At 55.3% G+C, this 23,756-nt stretch overlaps 2 protein-coding genes and 1 non-coding gene across 3 annotated transcripts; 1 reads left to right on the top strand and 2 right to left on the bottom strand.

Annotated features, from left to right (window-relative positions):
- Nucleotides 1–2,281: 2,281 nt before the first annotated feature.
- On the top strand, nt 2,282–9,124 carry FOSB (FosB proto-oncogene, AP-1 transcription factor subunit). Its single transcript, XM_045987658.1, has 4 exons — nt 2,282–2,948; nt 4,872–5,192; nt 5,432–5,539; nt 6,466–9,124. Exons 1-4 carry the CDS (start codon nt 2,823–2,825, stop codon nt 6,925–6,927), a joined length of 1,017 nt encoding a protein of 338 aa, XP_045843614.1. The 5' UTR covers nt 2,282–2,822; the 3' UTR covers nt 6,928–9,124.
- Nucleotides 9,125–11,174: 2,050 nt separating this feature from the next.
- Nucleotides 11,175–11,261, bottom strand: TRNASTOP-UCA. The gene has a single exon. It is a non-coding gene; the product is annotated as a tRNA-Sec (tRNA).
- A 3,863-nt stretch (nt 11,262–15,124) lies between these two features.
- Nucleotides 15,125–23,231, bottom strand: RTN2 (reticulon 2). Its single transcript, XM_045987642.1, has 10 exons — nt 23,017–23,231; nt 21,295–21,339; nt 20,695–21,165; nt 20,325–20,588; nt 17,740–17,947; nt 17,258–17,396; nt 17,037–17,106; nt 16,856–16,902; nt 15,852–15,910; nt 15,125–15,622 (listed from the first exon to the last, which is right to left on the bottom strand). Exons 1-10 carry the CDS (start codon nt 23,048–23,050, stop codon nt 15,541–15,543), a joined length of 1,419 nt encoding a protein of 472 aa, XP_045843598.1. The 5' UTR covers nt 23,051–23,231; the 3' UTR covers nt 15,125–15,540.
- Nucleotides 23,232–23,756: the final 525 nt, after the last annotated feature.

Below are 23,756 nucleotides of genomic sequence, written 5' to 3' on the forward strand. Positions count from 1 at the left end.
TGGGCCTCCGTTTCCTTGCAGGCTGAATGACGATTCCTACCTCATAGGAGGGTTGTGAGAAGTAAGGAAATGAATATGAGGGCTCAAGAAGAATGAACCCTTGTAATGATGGTATGAAGAGTATCCAAGTGCAACCACAGTGAAGGTGTAAGGGTCACGTATGCTGGGGACCGCATGACTGTGTTTCAGTGTGGGGGAGGGCATGTGTGTTGCCCATCAGAGGTGAAGGTTGGAATACCCGCATGCCCGTGGATACGTGCGCCACCTGCGTCGGGGTGTGAAGGCTTTTGGGCAGCCTGGGGGTCTCCTGTGTATCTCCTATATGCTGTGGCAGGGATGAGGGGCTTGGACAGGTCAGGGAATGAGGGGTCACTCCCTGTCTGCTGCCGGGGCCGAGTCACTGCCTGCTGGTGGTTGCTGTGTCATTTCCTAGTCCTCGTCCCTACTTCCAGACTGGTGACAGACAGAGGGGGCAGACAGAGGGGGCGTGGGGGAAAGAGGTGGAGGGTAGGCTGGAGGCTGTGCTTTTGTCTGGAAACCTCCACCTCCCCCCACCATCTTGCCCCCTGTGTCCCTCCATCCTTCCACGTCTCCCTCCCCCTCCCCACGATCCGATCCATGGAAGCAGGGAAGCAAGATTCTGCAGGGAATCAGGGTCCGCTCAGCCCCTCCTGCTCAGCCTCAGACCCGCTGTGTGACCCTGAGCCGGGGCCTCCCCCTCTCTGGGTTTCAACAATCTCAAAGCACTTCTCCCTCCGTGGCCAGGACTGGGTCAGGCTCTGAACCGGGAGGAAAGTACCAGATCTCTGAGATTTGCAAAGCGGCAGGTGGGACCCCTCCCAGTGGTGCTTAAGAGTTGGGGGCTGTGGCATCCCAAATACCTTCATTAAATTCTTGAACCCTGTTTCCTAACTGGGAGGCCTCAGGAAAGCAGCTCTACCGCTCTGAGCCTGGGTCACAACAGTATACACCACCAGCAGAAGGTAGGTTCGAAAGGCTTAGGTTTCCCAGAAATCACCATTACCATTTAAACAATCCCAAGACCCAGGGTTTTCAGGGAGTTCCGCTGAACCGGGCAGTTCTCAGAAATCAGGAAGATGGTAGGAGCTCTGGAGTTTAACATTCTGGGTTTGAATTTCTTGCCATGGGATCCTGGGCAAGTCACTTAACCTCTTCGAGTATTTTTTCCCTCTTTAACAAAGTGAAGATTTTCCTCCCTTAACCTTCAAACGCTTGTTTAAGGATTACAGATCTCGTGGTGGAAGGCGTACAACAGGAGGCTGGTATTTGCTCGTAGTTAAATACACGGCATCTATTATTATTATCAATTCTTGTTCACACACACATTTTTTCTTAGGTCTAAAGGCAGGATTATGAAGCGGGAAGGAGAGGTTACCACCACCATCAGCAGGGACGTTTCATGCTAAATTCCGTTCTCTGCCCGCTCCAAACCCGCGTACCTCCCAAACGCCGGACTGCGTGCGGGGCCAGGGGGTCCAAAACACACATTCTTTGTCCAGACGGGAAAACTGAAGCTGAAGCTCGGAGAGGGAGAACATTTCCCCGAGTCAGGGCCACCGGGACCGAAGCTACCAGAAGCCTCGGGACTCCACCCCCACCTCCACTTTCATCTGGAACATCACAGTCCCTCCCACTCCGCTCGGGACTCAGTTTCCCCGCCTACGTGGCTACACCACACCAGCCAGGATCTCTTTCTGGGGATCTGACCTTCTTGAGTGAGGGCGCTGCTCCACCGGGAGGGCTGGGAGGGGCTGCCGGAGGTGAGAAGTACCCACTTACCCCGGTCTTCCCCAGGCTAGGTTCAGAGCCTATTAATACCAGCCCCCGGGGCGGCGCGGCACTGCGCAGGTGCGGGCGGGTTCCGCAGGCGCGCGGGGTGAGCGCGCGAGCGAGCGAGGGATTCCCTCTGACGTAATTGCTAGGATACCAAACAAACACTCTGCCGCGCCGGCCGAGCTCCTTATATGGCTAATTGCGTCACAGGAACTCCGGGGAGGCGGGGCCGGGATCCCCTCCCGCCGAGGGCTCTGGAATGCAGCCCCCACGACCCCCAGGGTCGCGAGGGTGATGCAGGTGGACAGACCGAGGCTAGGGCAGACCTCTTGCCGGACGGCGCGGGGCTGAGTTCAGCAGGGCCGGAGATTTTAGGAAGTTTGTGGAGCTGGGGTAGGGTGACGTAAGCAGGGAGGCGGGTCCCGGGCGTATAAATACAGGCTGGCGGCTTTGGGGTTCATTCATAAGACTGAGAGCTACGGCCTCGGCAGGGACAGGCGGAGCTGGAACTTGGGGACTTGATTGTTGTGGTTTTTCTTGGGGGCTGTGAAGTTCAGTTTGGTTTTTCTTTTCCGGCGAGAAAGTTTTGGGGAGGATTCTTCTAGATAATTCTACATTTTATTTTGGAGGAGCGACTTACTCTTTTTGTCTTCTTTATTACTCCCCTCCCCCCGTGGGACCCGCTGGACGCGTGGAGGAGAGCGCACCCGAAGCCGATTCTGTACAGCAAGACAGCGCTTTCCGCCTCTGGGGGAGCGATCCCCCCCACGCCCCTGGGTCCTGCGGAGCCTGGACTTTCAGGAGGCACAGCGGCATCTTGTGGGGGCCTGGGCACGGCAGAGGAATTGCAGAGAAACTTTGCCATTGTTGGAGCGGGACGCTGCCCCCATCCCGAGTTTCCTCGGACAGCGCGCTTTGGGGACGCGGTCGGCTCACCCCGGACTCGCACCTTTCTTTTCCACCCGGCCATAGCCTTGGCTTCCCGGCGACCTCAGCGTGGTCACAGGGCCCCCCCTGTGCCCAGGGAAATGTTTCAAGCTTTCCCCGGAGACTACGACTCCGGCTCCCGGTGCAGCTCCTCACCCTCCGCCGAGTCTCAGTATCTGTCTTCAGTGGACTCCTTCGGCAGTCCGCCCACCGCCGCCGCCTCCCAGGTAAGTTCTAGAGGGTTAGGGTGCTGCTTTATGGGCTTTATTTTTTTAAAGTCAGGAGTGGAGCGAGCAATCCCTCCACCCCAAATAGAGACGCACCAAAACTCGGGATCTGAGAGGGAATAGGCTCACCGCGCACTTGGCAAACTGCAGAGTCGGGACGTGTTTGCAATTGGTGCTGTGCGTGGATCGCTGGGAGGGAACGCAGAGGGATAAGCTTTGGGGGTGGGGAGAATGCTCCGTTCAGTGCAACGTGTATGCGGTAGCGGGGCTGAGAACTTTTAGCTTGCTCCGGGACTGCTCCCGACTCAGGTCCCCAACCTGGAGCTAGCGCAGTTAGGCAGGTGGGGGAAATTCCGGGGAAGCTTCCAGTAGCCTCCTCCCTTTTCCTTCTCCATCGGAGCGCCTACTCCGGCATCGAGTTGCCCTCGATCCGGCGAGCGAGCTGGCCTCGAACCCTCGCTTGGAAGCTCTGCCTCCGCCTCCTGCGCGGAGACGTAACGGGGGACCCGTGCGTAACGGCTGACGCGCTGGAATCCTCCGTCTGACGCGGGGCACGCACGGCGCGCGGCGCCCCCTTCGTCCGCCCCGCCCCTGACGTCCCGGAGCGTTCTATTTTGGAACGCCACCGCCACGTTGCTAAGGGAGGGGGCAGCCCGGCGTTCCGATTGGTCGTCGCGGCGCAGGCTACGGCCAATCAACTTTCCCTTCCTATTTGTAGGGTGCATTTCCCTTCCCCCCTCTCCGTCCCCGGAACTCGTGGTTCCTCGGCGCTGGGGTCTCTTTTACGGGCCTCTAAAGGCAGAGCGAGGGGATTCCTGTTGCGACAGGAGCGACCCTCTGCGATCCAATGGGTTCGCGAGGACCTCGCGGGGATCGGGGCCCTCCGATCTCAGGGGCCGAGAGCGTCTGTGTGCCGGGGTCTCTTTGGGAGACATGGGTGGCCGTCACCCTCTTCTCCGTGCACACACAGACACAATCCCAGTCCCCCTGCTCGGGTCACCCGATCCCTTCGCTGTGTCGGAAGACAGGACTAGAACCGCCAGCCCTAGGGGAACCAGCCAGGTGGTCTCCAGGAGCCCCGCCTCCTCTGGGCTTCCTGGACTCTCATTGGCCAGCGAGCCAGCCCATCCCTCACCACGCCCCCTGGGAGAGTAGTTAAGTCTTCCGAGCAGTCCTAGGGTTCCATTTGGGGGTGGGGGTAGATGAGCGCCGCTCCGGCTCAGGGCGCAGGACGTACACCATTCTCCCTCCGTGGTAGTCTGAGGGAGCCCCATCGTCACTTTTCTCTACCTGTTCCGTTCACCGTAATCTGTCTCTTGTCAGTCTCACTCTGTAGAGAGACAATTACTTGAAACGTTGTTCAAAACTCCTAGGGCCGTCCCCCAACACCCTTTTAACTAAGACCCCCGCCTCTGCACGGAAGTCTCATGGACCTTCCAATCGCTCATCCCCCCGGCTCAGAAGGGTGTGTGTACGTGTGTGAGTGTAGAGGAAGGCTTGGCCTAAGGCCTCTCCCTCTCCCTCCCCTTGCCTCTGGGGTGGGGGAGGGGTGTTGTGGCTGTGTGTGTGGCTGTGACTCCTTCCCGGGGGTTCTGTCACCCGGCTGTGTCCAGCCTCCTCCCCACCCCCCCACCTAAGAGTCACCAACCCGGGGTGTGATTCACCACCCGCTGGAACCGTGCAACCTTTCCCCGAAGAAGAAGGAGGAGGTAGAAGCCAGTTGAGCAGAAATCCTCTCATTAGCACTGCGTCACGGTGTAGTGGAAGGGTGGGTGTTGTGGCTTTTTGCCTGTGACACACACATCCACACCCGCTCGCCCTGTGCTCACTCACGGGGTCGGTGTGTGTATGTGTGTTGGGTGTGTGTGTGTCGGTGTCTCTGTTTGTGTGTCTACGCCTGTGTGTGTATGTGTCACCCCGTAGGAGTGCGCCGGTCTCGGGGAAATGCCCGGTTCCTTCGTGCCCACGGTCACCGCGATCACAACCAGCCAGGACCTCCAGTGGCTCGTGCAACCCACCCTCATCTCTTCCATGGCCCAGTCCCAGGGGCAACCACTGGCCTCCCAGCCCCCAGCTGTCGACCCCTACGACATGCCAGGAACCAGTTACTCCACGCCGGGCATGAGCGGCTACAGCAGCAGCGGAGCTACTGGCAGTGGTGGGCCTTCCACCAGCGGAACCACCAGTGGACCTGGGCCTGCCCGCCCGGCCCGAGCCCGGCCTCGGAGACCCCGAGAGGAGACGGTGAGTAAGGGGCATCCCAACTTGGCCTGGGGGTAGGAAGCAAGAGAGGCGAGAACTTTCTCACCAGTGGGGTGAGGGACCACCGAGGCCTTAGTGCCACAGAAACCCTAGCATCCTTGCTACAGTCAGGGAGGACTAGAGGGTCCTCCTGTGGCCCCTGGGGAAGAAGAGGGGGGTTGGGACGGATGGAGGCAGCGCACCGTGTCGCAGACCTCATGGCCTCTGTCTCCCCTACTCAGCTTACTCCGGAGGAGGAGGAGAAGAGAAGGGTTCGTCGGGAACGCAACAAATTGGCAGCAGCTAAGTGTAGGAACCGTCGGAGGGAGCTGACTGACCGACTCCAGGCGGTGAGCAGCGGCCTGGGGAGGGAGGGCTGAGGGTACATGGGAGGGGGGCTCTCCCCCATCCTCTGCCCCTTGCCACCTCTGCCCTGGTCCTGGGCCAAGAACTAGGTATGGGTGTGGCCAGGTGGGGTAACCCCCGTGCACACACAGACCCTCCCACACACCCCGCCATGCCAGTCCGGATTCATGACTCTTCCCAGAGGTCCTGTCCTTTCTTCTCCCTTTTGGGCTTGGGCAAGCCATAGCCCATTTTTGCCTCGGTTTCTCCATCTCTTCCACCCCCTCCTGGAATCTTCCAGGCTCCTTCTAGCTTTGATATTCTGGAGAGTCTGGGAAGCCAAAAGCTTTGATCCCACGTCAGTTTCTTACCACACGCACCCAGACCGCTCAGAGGAGGGGCAGGTGGCATGAGCCTACGCCTCCTTCCCTTTTTTACAACTTACCTTGGTCTGGGACTGGTTCCTGCAGGGTGACCTGCTGCCCCTAGAGGAAATCGGGAAAATCCTCTCCTTTCCCGCACCACCGGGTCTCTTCCGTGGGAGACAGAGGGGGAAGGGGAAAGGCGGGGAAGAGGTGGCATTACGAACAGGGAACAATCATTCATTCATTTAACAAAACTCTGAGTGTCTCTGGCAACCAGAGCCCTCCATGTGCCCCTGTACACTTCTCAGTTCCCACTGAACACAAGGCGGGGGGGGGGGGGGGCGGAGGGGGACAGGCTCCCAGAAGGCGAGACCCTTGCCCCAGTCCTGTAGCAAGCACATCCGGACCCCACATCAGGGGGTCTCACCACTCAGCCCGGAGCTGCCTTCCAGCCCGGGGCCTCAGCAGCAGGTGTAAGGGACATGGTTTCAGCCATGACCCACCTTCTCCGGTCACTCACGGCCTTTTTCTCCTTCTTGCCCCTCCTCCGTGTGACTGGACCTCAGGAGACAGATCAGTTGGAGGAAGAGAAGGCAGAGCTGGAGTCGGAGATCGCTGAGCTCCAAAAGGAGAAGGAGCGTCTGGAGTTTGTGCTGGTGGCCCACAAACCGGGCTGCAAGATCCCCTACGAAGAGGGGCCGGGTCCCGGCCCGATGGCGGAGGTGAGAGATTTGCCGGGGTCGGCATCCACTAAGGAAGATGGTTTCAGCTGGCTGCTGCCGCCCCCGCCACCACCGCCCCTGCCCTTCCAGACCAGCCAAGACGCATCCCCCAACCTGACAGCTTCTCTCTTTACACACAGTGAAGTTCAAGTCCTCGGCGACCCTTTCCCCGTTGTTAACCCTTCGTACACTTCCTCGTTTGTCCTCACCTGCCCGGAGGTCTCCGCGTTCACCGGCGCCCAACGCCCCAGCGGCAGTGACCAGCCCACCGACCCCCTGAACTCGCCCTCCCTTCTTGCTCTGTGAACTCTTTAGACACAAAACAAACAAACACACGAGGGGGAGCGATTTGGAAGAGGAGGAGGAAGAGAGAGAGAGGGGAAGAGACAAAGCGGGTGTGTGGCCTTCCTGCCTCTCCTGTCTGACTCTCTGCGATCACTGTCATCGGACAGGAGGACCTCCTTGTGTTTTGTGCCGCCTCTTGTTTCTGTGGCCCGGCGAGGCCAGGAAGCTGGTGACTTTGGGGGCAGGGGGCGGGGAGGGAACGGACCCCGCCCCCAGCTGCCTGTTGGCCCTTTCACCTCAACCCAACCTCTGGGGATGGGTGGGGGGTTGGGGGGGCGCCTCGCTTTGGGCGGAGGGAAAGGGGTGCTGGTGGTGGGCTGCGGGGTGGGCTGGACTCTGCTCCAGAGAGGCCCGACAAGGAAATGCCACAGACCACTGCCCCACCGCCTCCCACACCCTCCCTTCAGCGGGTGACCAGGCTGGTTCTCCCTGCACCCCCGACCCTAGCTTATTTATCCAACATTTCCACGTGGTTAGCTCCTCCTCGGAATTGAGCCTCCCTTTAAGGGAAGTTGATGCCCCCTATGATAATCTCCTTCCCTCCCACCGACTTAGTCTGAAATGTGAACCTCGCTCCCTGGCTGTCCAGCCTTCCCCCTCCCGGCAAAAGTGGCTCTGATCTGAATTCTTGGCCTCCCAAGGATCCCCCCCCTCCAATTCCAATTCGGCCCCCAGCCCTCCTTTTCTGATTACAGTGTTACCCCAAGCCTCCCCAGCCTGGCTCAGCCTTCCCTCCCGGCCTTCCTTGCTGGGCCTCTCTGATTCAGGCAGCAGGGGGCGCTGTGATGCCCGTCCTGCTGGAGTGCTCTATACTGTGAACCGAGTTGGCCGGATTGGGGGTGGGGGGCGGGGGGAGCCCAATGGGACAGAACCCTCAGTGGGGAGCGGATTGTGCCCCCCTCCCGCCTCAAATCCTTTCCTTGGTCTCCCCTCGCCCCCAGCTGCCTCCTTCCTCCCCTCAACAGTGAGTTAGACTCCAGGGGTGACAGGATCGAGAGTGGGGGTGACAGTTTTCTATCCGCGTGGCCTCTGTCCTCAGGACCCCCAGCCCCAAGCCCTGGCCTTTTTCTTTAAGGCCTGTCCCCTTACCCCGGCCTAGGACGCCAACTTCTCCCTCCCCGTGGCACCCCTACATCCTTTCTAGAAAGGGAGCAGTGGGTGGTGGCCAGGGGACCCCCAATATTTTTTCCGGAGAAGAATTAAAGGCCGAGGCTTTGGCCCCCCCAAGCCCCAGTATTTTCGGACTGGCAAACTCGAAGGGGCTGGACTCCAGTGGTCCCAGCTTCCCCGCCCCAGCACCCCCCCTCCCCCCCGCAACCCTGATTCTGGGTTCCGGCTCCCCCGCCCCGCCTGTCCTTGTGCTTCACCTCTCGAGAATTCTCTCGTGAGGCGGATTGATATTTTTTTAACTTTGGGTGGGCCACGCCGCCTTCTGTGCTGCATGGGAAACATTCCACGTGCCCTGTCCCGCGCCCCCTGCCCCGTGGCTATTTATCCCTTTCCTGGTTTCCGAAAGGCACTTATATCTATTATGTATAAATAAATATATTATATATGGGTGTGTGTGTGCGTGTGTGCGCGTGAGTGTGTGAGCGCTTCTGCCACGTCGGCCTACGTCCCGTTGGCCCCCAAAGCAGCGCCCGGTTGACTCGGAAACACTGCTTCTGGAAACTTCGAGTCAGCCTATTTCAGGCTCCCTTTCCTCTGGCTGTCTCTTGTCTCGGCCGTCCCCGTGGTTGGGGGCAGTCTCTGGCCGTCTCTTTCTCCAGCGTCTCTGCCACGCCGTCTTTTCTCTGCCTGTTTTCACCTGGTCATTTTGGGTCTGTTTGCTGACTGTCCCCGGCCCTCCAGCTGTCTCCTGACTCTGGTTTTGTTGGGGACATGAGATTTTATTTTTGTGAGCGAAACCTGAGGGATCATAGACTTCTACAGTCTGTATCTTTTAAGGATTCTGGGTGTGAGTGTGAGACTGTGAGCAGGGGGCCTGCCCCTGCCGGACCACAACTTATTGAATCCCAACCCCTCGCCCCATGCTGTATTTGTGATTCTCTTTTTGTATTTTGCACCTGACCCTGGGGGGCTGGGGCCGGCTGGCACTGGGCCACTACCCTCCCTCCGTGGTTCTGCACTGTCGCCAATAAAAAGCTCTTAAAAATGAGTCTGCCGAGCTGTAGGGTCTGTTTGTTCCTGATGAGGGGGCTACGCCTGCACACAACACTTTCTGAGACTCCCACCTGTGAATCAGTCTACAGTAGGGCAACAGGACAGAGGAGGCTAGGGAGTCAGAGGACTTCCTACAGGGTCTGCCTCCTCTCCGAGGGGATGAGGCAGAACAGTGGGCGAGAGGTCCTAAAATGCCAAAGGGTGTTTTTTGGGGTTTCTTGACAACAGAGGAACTTACCCAGCCCCTGTGGGCTGGGGATGACCTGAGTGAACGGGAACAGATAGAGAAATTTGAAGCACACATCCCACAGGACCAAAGCTCAGACAGCACCTACCAGTTCTCCGGGTTTTATGAGACACAAAAACACGGACCACTTTACACTGAAGATGAATTTCCTTTTGCTCTTCAGACAATCATATTTTCTGGGTTATGAACTTATAGGGCTGAACCAAAGATACTGTCTCATTTAATTTATTAATCAATAGGAAACATTTCCTAAGTACCTACTGTGTGCCCACCCCAGTGCTAGGCAGTGTTGGGGACATGGCATGGACTGAGAGACCTCCAGGCCCTCCCCTCCTAGGGCTCACAGTACAGAGAGGGACCCAGATCTGTTGGGGATGATCTCAAGGGCACAGAGTTGGGGGAATCCATGAGCCCAGTGGGGGCATGCTACCTGGTCAGGGAGACAAGGAAAGACTTCCTTGAGGAGGGACTGTTGAGCTGAGTCCTGGAGGCTAAACAGAGGACACAGAAGGGGATAGAAAATGATGCAGTGAGCACAAAGAGGTCGGTGGGGAGAGGGCTTGATGTAGTAAGGGATCTAGAGGTTCACAGAGCAAAAGATATGGAGAAATTGTTCAGCAAGGACCAGATTCTGCAGGCTTAAATTCCAGACTAAGAATTTAGATCATCTCTTTTGGGCACTGGGGAGCCATAGCAGGTTTGAGTGCAAGAAAGGTAGGGGCATGCTTGTGCTTTAGAAAGACAGCTTTAACCACTAAGTTGAGGGTAGCTGGAAGAGAAAGGGGCGAGACGGGGGCAGGAGGCCAGGGAGGTTCTAGGGTGGGAACGCTGATCTAGGGTGGGGAAGCCTGGAACAGGGGCAGGGCTATGAGATCAGAGAGGAGGACGGGAATTGAAAAGATAGTAGGAGGCAGAGCAGAGAGGACTTGGTGAAAAGCTAGTTTCAGAAAGAGAGCACAGGGCAGTAGGAAACAGCTTGGGCCAAGAGTCTGAGAGCCTACCAAAGCTGGGTGACCTTGGACAAGAAGCTTCATCTCTGTGAACCTGTTTTCTCAGCTGCAGAATGGGGCTATGAGGAGTCAGGGAGCTCATGCATGCCCATACTGAGGGCAGAGCGAAGGTGCAGTCATCACTATCCTCACTGCTCTTATTGGGGCCACTTTGATCCCTGGCCTGGAATATTCCCCTTTTCTGTTGGTTCATCCCCTCTCATCCTTCAGGTGTCTGCCCACATGTAACCCTGACATCCGACCTGGGCTCAGGTCTCCCTATTAGATGGCCTCTAAGTTCGATACTTGCCTTCCCAGTGGTTATCATCTTTGCAATTGTTCACTAAATATGTAATTAATGATTGTTGGATGTTTATCTCCTTCCCTGGACTTGAGAACACCATGAGGCCAGGGCGGGGACTGCGATCAACATTGTATTCCCAGCCCCTGGCACCCAGCAAATACTTGTTGAATGAGTGCGTGAATGAATGAATGAATGAATATCGGACCGATGAATAAGTGTATGCGTGATTAAATACGTGAGTGAGCACAAGATTGAATCGGAGAATAAGCAAGGGAAGGGGAGAGATCTAGGATGACTTTCATCATCTTTTGGGATCATCTTTGATACTCCCAGTAAAAGTGATACTCCACGTGGGATCCACGTGGGAAATGAGACCCGCAAGGCGGAGATTGATCAGTGAAGCAAAAAATTACAACGACGATAGGCGCCGGCAGGAGGGACCTTCTCCCTAACAACCTGCTCTAATGTCCAGTCTCATGAGAGTATGAAAAGAAAAGACGTTAGTCGCCCGAAAGGTGGAATTGAACCACTCTGTCGCTAGACAGCTACAGGTTTGAAGCCTGCACCCCAGACCACTGAGGATCATCCGAGCAAGATAAAGTGCTTCCCACACAGCTATATAAAATTCAAAAACGATATCTTTTTACAGTTATGGTCACATAGCTTGAGAGTGTGATATTGTTGACTCCGATATCTATAAATTCTCCCCAACTACGACATATATCCTTCCAAAATGTTACCTTTTTCTTGCATGGATATGAATCATCCTCTCTTTGGAAACCGCCTTCATTTGCATAGCGCCGCGCATGCTGGGAAGCGGCGTTTGAGGACGGGGCCCCCCTCCCCGCTTCTAGATGTAAAAGTGTCCGAAACCGGTTTTTTTCCAGGTGAGAAGTTTGTTTTTTAAGAGGAGAAAGTCATAAGTCGGCTTTCAGAAGCCCCCTTCTCTGAAAAAATCCGAGTTCGAGTGCTAGTTCCTACTAGAGTTTGATTTAGCCCAGTCCCGGAGATTCCGGGTAGTCGGTTATGGGGCTGGTGCGACACCTGCTGCTCCTTTTTGGAACTTCAGCGACCTCCAGAGTCCTAGGTTCATTCAAATATTTGAGCACCTACTAAAGCCCAGGCACTGTTCTAGGCAGCGGCATGACAGAAATTCTGTCCTCATTGAGCTTAAGACACTAGGGATCATCAGTTTCTGCCTGTATTTTATGGCCAAGGAAACCGAGGCTTATAAAGGGCTCGTGCCGTACCCCAGTTCACGCAGCCTATCCACCTGGGGGAATCAAATCTGTGCCATCCTAACTGTCATTACAAAAAAGGTGACCCTTCTATAATCTAAGTCAGGGATCCTTTGACGACGCTATCGTTCCAGACCACATGAAACCTACCCAGGGCTCCCATCTCAGAGTAAAAGCCAAAGTTCTCCACATAGCCCTACAAAATCCATATACTGGGATACCTAGGTGGCTCAGTCGGTCGAGTGTCTGCCTTTTTATGATTCCATGGTACTGGGATCTCCGCTGAGCAGGGAGCCTGCTTCTCTCTCTCCCTCTGCCTGCAGCTCCCCCTGCTTGTGCGCTCTCTCTCTCCGTCAAATAAATGAAAGCTTTCTTTAAAAAAAAAATCCCTTTATGCTAGCTCCTTTCCCTCCTCTGACACCATCTCCTAGTCTGCTTTGCTCATTTACTTGGCTTCTGGCATAAAGAGCTCCTGCTGCACACACCAGGATCAGGAATGCTTCTTTCTCAGAGCGATTGTGTTCACTGATCCCCCTGCCTGAAACTCCTTTCCCCCACATGTTCACTGACTCACTGCCTCCCTTCACTCTGGCCTCTGCTCAAATACCACCACCTGGTGAGGTCTTCCCTGATCAAATAACAAGTCCTCTCATTCCATCCCCTTACCCTGATGGACTTCTCTCCATCCCTCTGAGCACCACCTGCCATGTACTACGTCTGTTTGCTTATTCTCTGTCTGCTCCCACTGGACTTATCACTCCCATGAAACTACGGACTTTGTTTTTTGGTTTTTTTTTAAAGATTTATTTATTTGACAGATAGAGATTACAAGTAGGCAGAGAGGCAGGCAGAGAGAGAGGAGGAAGCAGGCTCCCAGCTAAGCAAAGAGCCCGATGCGGGGCTCGATCCCAGCACCCCGGGATCATGACCTGAGCTGAAGGCAGAGGCTTTAACCCGCTGAGCCACCCAGGCGCCCCCGGACTTTGTTTTGGCTTATTTCTGAGTCCCTACTGCCTAAAGAGTGCTTGAGAACTTAGCATATGCTTGGTAAAGGTTTGTAGGGTGAATATAAGATTATTACATTATCCTTCTCTGAGCCCCAGGGTCCCCATCTGGAAAACAAGATAGTACAGCTGATTTCACTAAATGAATCACAATGAGCAGATGGATATAAAAGTGTGGGGAGGCACTCAATAAAGGCTGTTTCAAACTCCAGCCTGTTTCCAGCTTCTAGTGAGGGTGGGCTCACTAGAAGCCAAGGACGGACTTGGGGGCTTTAGCCATTCTTGGCCCCATAATTTCAACTAGTCCCTCTTCCTCCATCCTTTTTCCTTTTTTTAATAGTTTTTGTTTGTTTGTTTGTTTAATTTTACTTTGATGTAATCTCAACTCCCAGTGCGGGGCTCGAACTCAGAATCCTAAGATGAGGAGTGGAACACTCCCCTGAGGGCGCCAGGCGTCCCCCTCCATTCTACGTTACAAAGCAACACTATCTTATAGTGTGAATATCTATCTTATGGAAAGTGTGAATAAAAGCATCTTTTGGAAATTTCGCTCTTTTTTAATTTGGAAATTGAAAACATAGTCCCTGCTTGGCAGATCTAGATCCAAGAGAAGCCCCCTTAAGAGCTTTCTTCTTCTTTTTTCTTTTTTGTTACATAGCTGCTGCTAGGCAACCCCTACACACAGAGAGACGGGCTGTAACTATTAGTCCTACAACATCATTATCTGTCTCCTAAAATGTGACATGCGTCTCTAGAGGCAAGTGTGATGATTTTAGGTGATGCACGAACAAACAGTTTAAATGTTAATAGTTTTGTGTTTATTTTTACTGTTACCTTCTATTCCTGGCAAGTGATACTGACTTCCTTGGTGGTGAAGTAACATTTCTTTTTAAAAGACATTTGTTTTATTTTTAATTAACCAATTTAAAGAGAAATATTAGAAGAAAAGCGGAATGAGGGTTAGAAAGATCCTGAGGGTCGTGAGGGGAGGACTGAGATTCGGGAAACAATGTCATAGCTCACAAGCAGGTTCTGTTTATAGGGCATTTAGTATATGCCAGGCCCAATGCCAAGGGCTTTCCCCATCTATCCGGTTATGGTAACAGTTTTCCATTTGAGGAAACTGAGGCCTTGAGAGGTGAAGTCACTTGTTCAAAGTCACAAAGCCAAGAGGTAGTGAAGCCAGGATTCAAATCCAGTTCTGTAGGTCATTAGAACCCAGTCTCCCTGGTGCCTGGGTGGCTCAGTCGGTTGAGCGTCTGCCTTTAGCTCAGGTCATGATCCCAGGGTCCTGGGATTGAGTCCCTCACTGGGGCCCCTTCTCAGCGGGGAGTCTTCTTCTCCTTCTCTCTCTGCCTACTGCTCCCCCTGCTTATGCTGTCAAGTAAATTTAAAAAATGTTTAAAAGGGGCGGGGGCGCCTGGGTGGCTCACTGGGTTAGGGCCTCTGCCTTTGGCTCGGGTCATGATCTCGGGGTCCTGGGGTCAAGCCCGGAGACAGGCTCTCTGTTCGGCGGGGACTCTGCTTCCCCCTCTCTCTTTACCTGCCTCTCTGCCTACTTGTGATCTCTGTCAAATAAACAAATAAAAATAAAATCTTAAAAAAAAAAAGAACCCAGTCTCCTGCCAACTTTCTTCCTAGGTTTTGGAACATGAGGCCCAGAAAGGCCACGAGGCCCTTTATTCGGTCCCAAGGTAAGTGGATAGAGAGAAGTGGTGGGATGAGACATTTTAGAGAGAGGATAGGCATCGTCTCCTGACTTACTAGACGTAGGGGCTGAGGAAGTAGGAATCCAGGGCCACACCGAGGTCTGTAGCCTGATGACAGAGTGGCAGAGCAGACATCCCTGAGCTGGAAATGAGATAGGACAATTAAAGGTTTGGATGTGTTTGTGGAGGGAGCCGTCCAGAAGGCACCGGGGCACGGATCTGGGGCTCAGGTGAGAGGGCTGCCGGGTGGGCAGAGTGTGGGGATCAACTAGTGATATCTGCCTTGGGCACAGGAAAAGAAAACGGCTGTCAAAGTCTTGGCTAGCCCTCGGACGGAGGGTCACTCGGCCTTTTCACCTCAATCATTTCATAATATAGACAGATTATGAGCGAGCTCCTTCTGGATAGATGGGGAAGGTTCCTCCTTGAATAGCACCTAGGCGCTTGTCGGTGCAGGAAGGTGAAAGCTGGAGGAGGCTGGAAGCACAGGAGGCCTTGGGTTTTCCACAGGAGTCTTTATTACAGTGTAAATCCAAGCTCAGGCCTCCCCTGGGCCCCATGCAAAGCCCTGGCTTTGGGGCTAGTGGCGTACAGGAGACACCAATCTCTCACGGCGCCTCCAGCGGCGGGGTCGCGGAAGTGCAGGGCGGGTGCCCTATCTAGGCAACTACAAGTCCCAGCAGGCGCCGCAGTCAAGGTGCGCCTTTCCGGGACTCCTAGAGCAGAGCCTCTTGGGAGATGTAGTCCTGGCCGCTCAGGCAATTTCCACAAACTCCCTGGTGCGGGTGATCCAGACACCCGCGGGGGAAATGGCTCGGGCGGGGGTGGAGGCGGAGGGAGGGTGGGATGGAAGGGAGACGGAGTTGGGCAGAGGGCTGCGGGGGATGGGGGCAGGCGTCCCGAAGGCAGAGACACCCCTTTCATTCGGCTTTGGCTTTGGCTCCAGAGACTGCGGCTGCTGCCGAGGCGAGGGCTCCGGACCCTGGGATCTTAGCTCGGATCCTGAGGGAGAAACAAGTGGGAGTCACAGAAGAGGGCAAATGACCCGTAGGAATCAGAGAACTAAGGGGAAATCTGGATGGGGGCGGGGAGCAGGGGGCAGGGTGGAGGACCTGAGTGCCCAAACCCAGCCCCTGCCCTCCCCAAGAGATTTAGGGACAGGTAATATCTGGAAAAAAGTTCCTAAGCTTCCCCGGTCCCCATCCCATCCATCTCCATCCTATGCCCTTACTTAGCTTTGATGTGGCTCAACTGATTGGTCACCAATCCCACATACTGGTCCATCTGGGCCTGGGGAGACCAAGAAGTAGAGATTGGAGGGATTCTTCTCCCTGATTCATTCAGGAGGCTGCTTCCTCCCCCACCCCCCACCCCAAATGAGAAACTGGGGAGAGCGATCCATTACTCCACCTTCAACTCTAAGCCTGATAAAATAGTCTTGGAAGTCAGAAGTTCAAGCTGAAGTGTCAGTACATTGGGCCAAGTTCTGTGTGGGGAATGACGTCAGGCAGACACACTGGAATTTGCCAGTAAGTTCTGTTTCCTGAGCATGACGATGAATCTTTGAGGGAGTTGTACGTGCGTGTGTCTGTGTGTGAGTCAGGTGAGAGTGTGGGCCACTGGTGTTGGTTGTCAAGTCCCTGCGTGGATTGACTTAAACACGAGTTGAATTCACAGTGTGACCAACTCTGAGAGTCTTGGGGCTTCCAGCTCACGAGGGAGTTCGTACTCTCTCTGGCAGGCATGTGTATTGTTTGGGTCTCAGCTGTGCGGGAGAAGGGAACGTCAGTCCATCTGCCAGTCTCTGGGTGGGATATATGTCACTTGGCCTCGGTTCTCTCGGTGTTCTGCGGAACAGACGTCCTACCCAATGTTGACCGTCCTTGGCAGTTTCGGGGTGAAAGCCATCGGTTAGAGCACCTGCCTTGGGTTGGGGCATGTCAGTTGGATCCTGGCTCTGCACAGGGGACACCGAACAAAACACTTCTCTCTGGCTGCTGACAGTTGTTAGACTCTAGCTGCACTGAGGAAGAGCACAGCAGACCATCTGTGCCTGACTGGGACATCAGTCAATCAGAGCCTGACTCTTCCAGAGGGGGAAATACTGGTTGATCCTCCTCTCTCTGGCTCGGACATCTGTCAGTAGGACACTGGCTGGGGGGTGGGGAAGTGGGGAGTAGTCAGACCACCCGTGTTTGGCCGGGACACTGCCAACTGAGAGCCTGTCACACCCACCTGGTGTTGCCGATACAGCAAGGGGACAGTGAATAAACAGATCACTCCTGTAGGCACAGAAATGGGGGGAGGTGATCAGGGTTCTCCCAAGGGATTAACAGTTCCATCTAGAACCCTGTCTCCCACCAAACCCCAATGACCCCCCCTCCCCACCCCGCCCCCCACAGCCTTCCCAGCTCACCCAGAATGAGAAGAGTCAAACCATTGAAGACGGCACCCACGAAGGTCAAGATGTAGAAGAGAAGGGCCAGCTGGGGGTGAGGTGGGGGTGAGGGTCAGGGTCATCAGAGTCTACAGGGCCCTCCCCAGGCCTGTGAACTTCCCAGCAATGGCCCTCCTACCCCCCAAGTGCAGCAAGGTGAATGCCGGGAACCCAGGAGGGAGTGGTGGTTTTAGGGGCACCTTGAGGGAGTCCACGAGGTCTTCTACCAGGAAGAAATGCCGCAGCTGGATGGCCATAGAGACCACTCGGGAGGCAATCTGCTGGGACAAACGTTCCATCTGCTCCCGAGTCAGGGTCAGGTCCACATCCAGATAGGCCCTGGGAGGACAAAGGAGTGTCAGAACACCTCAATTGTGGACCAGCCCAGGCTGAGGGGTGTGGCTGGGACAAGGGCAAGAAATAGGGGTTTGAGGAGATGGCCAGATGTAATGGGCTACAGCCAAGGTCGGGGCAAGAAATGGGATCAAGGATTAAGGTTAAGAGGTTAGGATCAGAGGTTAGGGCTGCAAAGTCCGGGTCAGAGTCAGGTTGGACAGAAACAAGAACAGGAAGGGTCAGGGTCAGCATGAGTCGTGCCTGACTGGAGGTCAAGGGTCAGACCACCCCTTGGTCAACACAGAGGTCTAGACAGAGGTCAAGGTCAGGGGCCAGGGGTTCTCACTGGAAGGGGTTGGCACCGTCCCCCCGGTGCACAGCCTGCAGCACTTTTCGGTAAACCCTGAGAGAGATGGTGCCACAGAGCAGCAACAGGGCCACGTGGGCGGTCACGGACACGATGCTAAAGTGCAGGAGGCAGAGCAGGGAGACCATGAGGCCGGTGAAGACCACTCCTGACGTCCTTGTGTCTTTCCAGTACAGCAGGTCCGCCACTGTAGAGGTAGAGGGGGCCAGGCGCTCAGGCTGGGCTTTGCACCTGGCCTGGCTGATCTCTTGACCTCCCACTTCCTGTCTCAGGGCTGAACCTTGGCCTCTGGACACACCTGGCCTGCCCCTGAACTCAATTTCCCGATTTCTGATTATCTTGTTTTCTTCCCGGCTGCTTCCCCTCCTCTCCTAGAAAACCCAAGTTAACCGTCTAGCAAGTCCTGCCTGTAGATCATGTGTGGATATAATTTTTGGTCATTACTTATGAAAAATGGAATCATCTATACACTTTTCTGCCTCACGCACAACCGACTCTTTTCCCTCCTAGAAGTCCCTCTCGGCAGTTGGAAGAGCTCTTGATTCATTCTTTATAAGGGTTCCACAATATTCTGTCATGTGGCTGTGCCATCGTTCATTTCATTCAACATTTATCTATTGCTGGGTCATTCACTTGGTTTCTTAACCCCCATTCCTCAACAGTGTTGCAAGCACCAGCCCTCTACAGATATTCTTATCTTCCTGCAGAGAGAGTCTATTTCAGAGATAGAATCCCAGAGAGAAATGGCTGGGTGGACTAGTTCTGTGTTTCTGAACATCATAAATACTATCAGATTTGTTTACTAACAAAACTGTTAACAATCTTCATTTCCATGAGCAACTTGAGCATGATCTTTTCCCAGCATCCTGCCCAGCAATGGGTGTTATTGTTCTTTTTTTTTTTTTTTTTTTTGCCAACTTGACAAGTGTAAAGTGGTATCTTCTTGATACTCCCACCCACATGCTCTTTTCTAAGTCCTACGTATATTAATAACAACATCCTTCTTTCTAAGCCCTGATTCAAATTTCTGGCTCCTTTCTGAGATGCTAAATTCACCTCACAAGCCCAACCTGAGCCCTGACCTCTGGACTCCAATGCTTCCCCCTCCCCCACCCCACCGGCCAAATGGGCTCTGTGCCCAATGTGGAGCTTGAACTCAGGACCCAGGATCAAGAATGGAGATCAAGAGTCGCAGGCTCTACCCCCTGAGCCAGCTGGGTGCCCCTCCAATGTTTCATTTTGCCCATCTAAACGTTAACAGCCTTGACAATAATGTGATTCCCTCTTAGCCCTGAGCTGGGAGCCCAATATCCTTCCAGACCCTCCACACACCCCCACCCTCACTCTGCTCAAATTCTGACCGGTCCTGACGGGTCCTCCTCAGGGTCTGACTCCCCCCACTTCTGTATTGTCCTAACACACACCATCCCATCTACCTCTAACTAGGGCAGGCCTCTCCCTACCCGCCACGCAGGGCACTCCCTAGCAGCCTCCCCAAGTGGGAGTGTGCCAGTGGGAGGGGGAGGGGCCGGGTCGCCTGAGGCGGGGGCTAAGTTTAGGCACGCTGGGGGGGGGGGGGGTGCCTGGCCCGCAGCTGTGCTGGCCTGTCCGGGTCCTGAGTGACAGCGCCACCTGGGCCTGAGACTGGGGGAGGGGGTCTCCCTGCTCTTGGGCCCCAAAGCCTCGGCTCCGGGAAGAGGGGACCCCATGCTCACTCCACTCCCTCTCTAGACACCCCCATAACCCCCCAGCTTCAGCCTGCAGCTCTGGGGAATCGGGGACCAATAGGAAACATACCCGCAGAATTGAGGGAGATGAGAGAAAATCTGGACCCCCTTGCTCCATCCCCCAACCCCGGTCCCACCGGCCCGCTCCGAAAGCCCACCTTTACTCCCCATCTCTGCTCCAAGTGAGACGCTGAGGACAGGACACTGCTACTTCTCGGGGATTTTGCCCACTTCAGTGGAACCGGGAGGGAGGGAGTAGGGGGCGGGGCCCCTCTGTACCCAGCCAATGGCTCTCCATAGAGGTGGGGACAGTTCCAAAAAGGGGTGGCTCTTTTTGTAAACACCCAAAAGCAATGATGTCTACAATCACAACGGCCATTCGTGGAGGGTAAGCGTATTTTAGAGGAAGGCGGGCTCTATTTGCAACTGGCCAATGGATGCAGTCAGGGAAGAGGAGCGTTTTAAAAAGGCATAGTTTACTTGTAAATGTCCCATGGCCACAACCACAAGACAGCCTTATCTTTTCAGAGGTTTGTCCTGTCCAAAATCAGCCTCTAGGAGGAGCACTCCAAAAGGGAGATTGTTTTTTTTTCTAGCCATCAGCCAATCCCAATGCTCAAAGGCTGACTCACAGCTCGAGTGGGAGAGAGAACTACATAAAGAGCCAATGGCAAACTTAGAAAACGGGAAAATATTTTTGAAGGGCGGAGCTTATCTCTAGCCAATAGCAATACCTCCTCTTCACCACTCACTTCCTTCGCGAGGTTGGTCCCTTTAAATTCCAACCCTCCCACCTTAACTATAGTCCAAGTGAGTACCTTCACTCAGGCACTTTACCTAGGAGGAGTGGTTCCAATGTGAATTCTGATTGGTCCGTGCTATCGAGGCACTGCCCCGTGATTGGCTCCCGCTCCAGATGCCCCCACGGCTCTTCCTCCTTCTGGTCCAGCGAGGGCTCATCAGGCCAAGAGTTCGAATCCCGGGATCGGGGTGGGGACGGGGTACCGGCCTGGGGGGTTCCAGAGCTGGGGCTGGGCTGTGGAGTCAAGACTTCCGGCGGCAGCGGTGAGGACTGAGAGAGTCCAAGTTGTAGGTCCAGTTCTGGCGCGTTAGAAAGAGAAGGCTGTGAGCTTTCACCTTGGAGGTGCCCTGAGGAGAGACCACCCACCCCTTGTGGCTTAGGTCCCAGCACCTTCTGACATCTCACCTTTCCCAGCCTCTCTAGCCTCCGGCCCGTCAGGCTCCTCGTCCTCTAGCGGGGTAGAGCTACTGGTGGCAGAGTCTTCTCCGGACCCCGCTCCCCGGGCTGCCCAGCCCAGCTGGTCCAGCTGGAGCCCTAGGTCCTCCAGGGGGCGTTCGGCCGGAGGGGCAGTGTCGGGGTCACCACGGCGCCCAGGTTCCGGGGATTGGCTCAGGCTGGGGATGCTCTCCAAGCTGTCGCCCAGGCCGGGCTGAGGGAGTGGGTCTCGCGGTTCTGAGACGGAGCGGCCCTGGGGCCGGGGGCGGCGTGCAGCTGAATCCCGGCGCGCTCCAGAGCCCATCACACCGTCGAAGGCGATGTAGGAGAAGGTCAGCTCCCGGGGGGTGCCCCAGTCCTGCGACGTGGTCTCTTCTTCATCGTCCTCTGAGAATTCTCGGGCTGTGTGAAGCTCCCGAAAATCTGAGTCGTCATTCCCTCCTGCAGTGAGCAAAGGAGGGTATGAGCTACTCTAAGCGGGACCCCGACCCACTCTCTTCACTCCCCTTCCCAGCTGTGAGCCCCTTTAAGTCCCGCTCTCACATTTGCCACCGCCGCCCCCCCCCTTACCTTCTGTGGAGTCAGGGGTAGAGGACGCTGTAGACGGAGCTTCTTCTGCGAGAGGGAAAGAATCGAAGATTCTTAGAAGCTTAGACTGTCGGAATCACAGAAGTGTGCCAGTCCTGGAAACTTGGATGGTCCGAATTAAGGAATCTTAGAATATTTGAATCACAGGACCTTAAGAACATTCCACATACAGACTGTAAAACCTTACTATAGTGCTACCAGAAGCTCAGCCTTATAAATTCAAATCAAGGAATCTTAATCTCAGGAGTTTTCAAATTAGGAATTTTAGGAAGTTTCAATTAGTTCACTCTTTCAAAAACCATTTATTGAACACCTACTTTGTACCAAGCACTGTTTTAGACTGAGAATACAAATGTGAACAGAACAGACAAATCCCTGCCCTCCAGGGCTTACACTCTCCTGGCGAGAAAGACAATACACACATATATGATCGTGGGTGCTAAGTGTGTGGGGGGAAATAGAGCACGGTGAGGGAAGAGAAAGTGAGAGGGTGCTATTCTCAGCCAAGGTGGTTTGATCTTTGGTAAGAGTACATTTGAGAAGAGCCTTGAATGAAGCAAGGGAGCCATACAGATGTCTAGGAAAGAGTCTTCCAGGCAGAGAAAAAAAACTAGTGTAAAGGCCCTGAGGCAGGCACTATGCCTGGCAGGTCTGAACAACAGAGAGGTGAGAAGAAATGACCGGAACAGAGTGACTGGGAGGGAGAAGTCTGGGAGAGGAGGGCGGAGAGGTGGTGGTGTTAGGGATCAGGTAGGGCTTTCCTTTTCAAGCCCAGGTAAGGACAAGATTTTAGAATGTTGGAATGATACCGCTTTAATGTTGAAATAACAAATGCTTAGAATTTTGGCATCTGGACTCCTAGGACATGCAAGTGGCCAGACCTAAGAGTGCTGAAATTCTTAGCTGCAGGAACCACAGGGGTGTGAGACAGAAAATGTTAGACGAGGACTGTTAGAGCCCTGGTCTCAGAGATCGCAAGGATCAGATAAGGTATTTTCAATTGTGGAACTTAGCCCCTCAGAGCTAGCTTGGGGCTTTTGCCTACATGAGATGCTCAATACTGTTTGGAAACTGAAATCAGTTGCCCTTCCCGCCCCCCCACCTCGTTTTGGCAGCTGGGGAACTGGAGGCCCAGAGTAGAATGGATGTCTTCCAGGGTTACTACTAGTGGTAAAGCTCAGTAAGGACCCAGGAGTCCTGGCCCAACCCAGGAATGGCTGTTTCCAAGGGGCAGGATGTTGGACAATTTGGGCGAGGTCGGGGCAGCCTGAGTCTGGGCAGAAAACGGAGGTCGGATGCGAAGATGGATGATGGAGGCTGGTGGTTAAATCCCTCTTCTCTATCCTGTTTTTACCCCACCATTCAACTCCCCTCCTCGCTGGCTGCGGCCAGCACCAGGGCGAAGGGACAGCTCCCGGAGAGCTTACTCGTCTCTGGGTGGGGTCCGGCGCCATATCCCAGAGTCGGGCGCGACCCCCGTTAGCTATCTCAATGCCCCCCACCTCCGCCTTGACTCACTCAGGTCCTCCGGGTCAAGTCGCCCCCATCGCCGCTAGACTGCGGGGGGGAGGGGAGAGCTTCCTTTGTCTCTTTTGCCTCCTCCCCCTTCCCAATTCTCCCGCGACCCTGCACGGAGGGGTTACTGGGAAGGAGCCCACCCGGGCCTCTGGGCCCCACACCAGGCCTGAGCGCCCCCCTACTCACTGCAGTGGGCGAAGACCGGCAGGACCTGCCCCATGGCCCTCCTTCGGCCTGCATCGGGACCCCCGCCCACTCCGGCCACGCCGCCCTGGGCCTGGGGCCGCCGGCGCTCATCTCCGCCGCGCCCACGACGCCGCCGCCATCCTCGCCGCCTCCTCCTCCCGGGCCGCTCCAGCAGCAGCAGCAACAGCAGCAGCAGCCGCGGCCGCCGCCGCCCTCTGCTCGGCTCGGCGGGGGCGGGCGGGGCCGCGGCTGGGAAAGCACTGCAGCGCGGGGCCGGGGGCGGGGCCAGTGGACCAGCGGGGCGGAACCTAAGGGCGGGGGTGGGGTGGGGGGGCGGGTAAACACAGAGGGGCAAGGGAGGGGGCGTGGCTTTTCTACGAAAGGGCGGAGCAAGGTAATACTACTGGGAGGAAAAGGCGCGGAAGGAGGTTTGAAGGGCGGGGCCTGATGGAAGGAGGCGCGGCCCCTAGCGGAAGAGAGGAGGAGCCTAGGGTAGGGCAGGGGAAGGGACTCCGGGGGTGAATGGTGGAAGGCGCCTAGAATAAGGGCGAGGCTCTCAGAGTGGGTTGGGCGGAGCCAGGGGAGGCATTCAGGAGAGGGTGTAAAGACTACCGTTCCGAGGTACGGTCGGAGCTGAGAACCTCAGAGTGAGTGGGATAGGCGGCAGGTGAAACTACTCAGAAAGTTTGAGGCAAGGGGAGGGGCTCAGATATGAATGGGGCTTAAGTTAATTTAGAATT

Source organism: Meles meles, chromosome 19, assembly GCF_922984935.1.
Source record: "Meles meles chromosome 19, mMelMel3.1 paternal haplotype, whole genome shotgun sequence".
Classification (NCBI taxonomy): Eukaryota; Metazoa; Chordata; class Mammalia; order Carnivora; family Mustelidae; genus Meles; species Meles meles.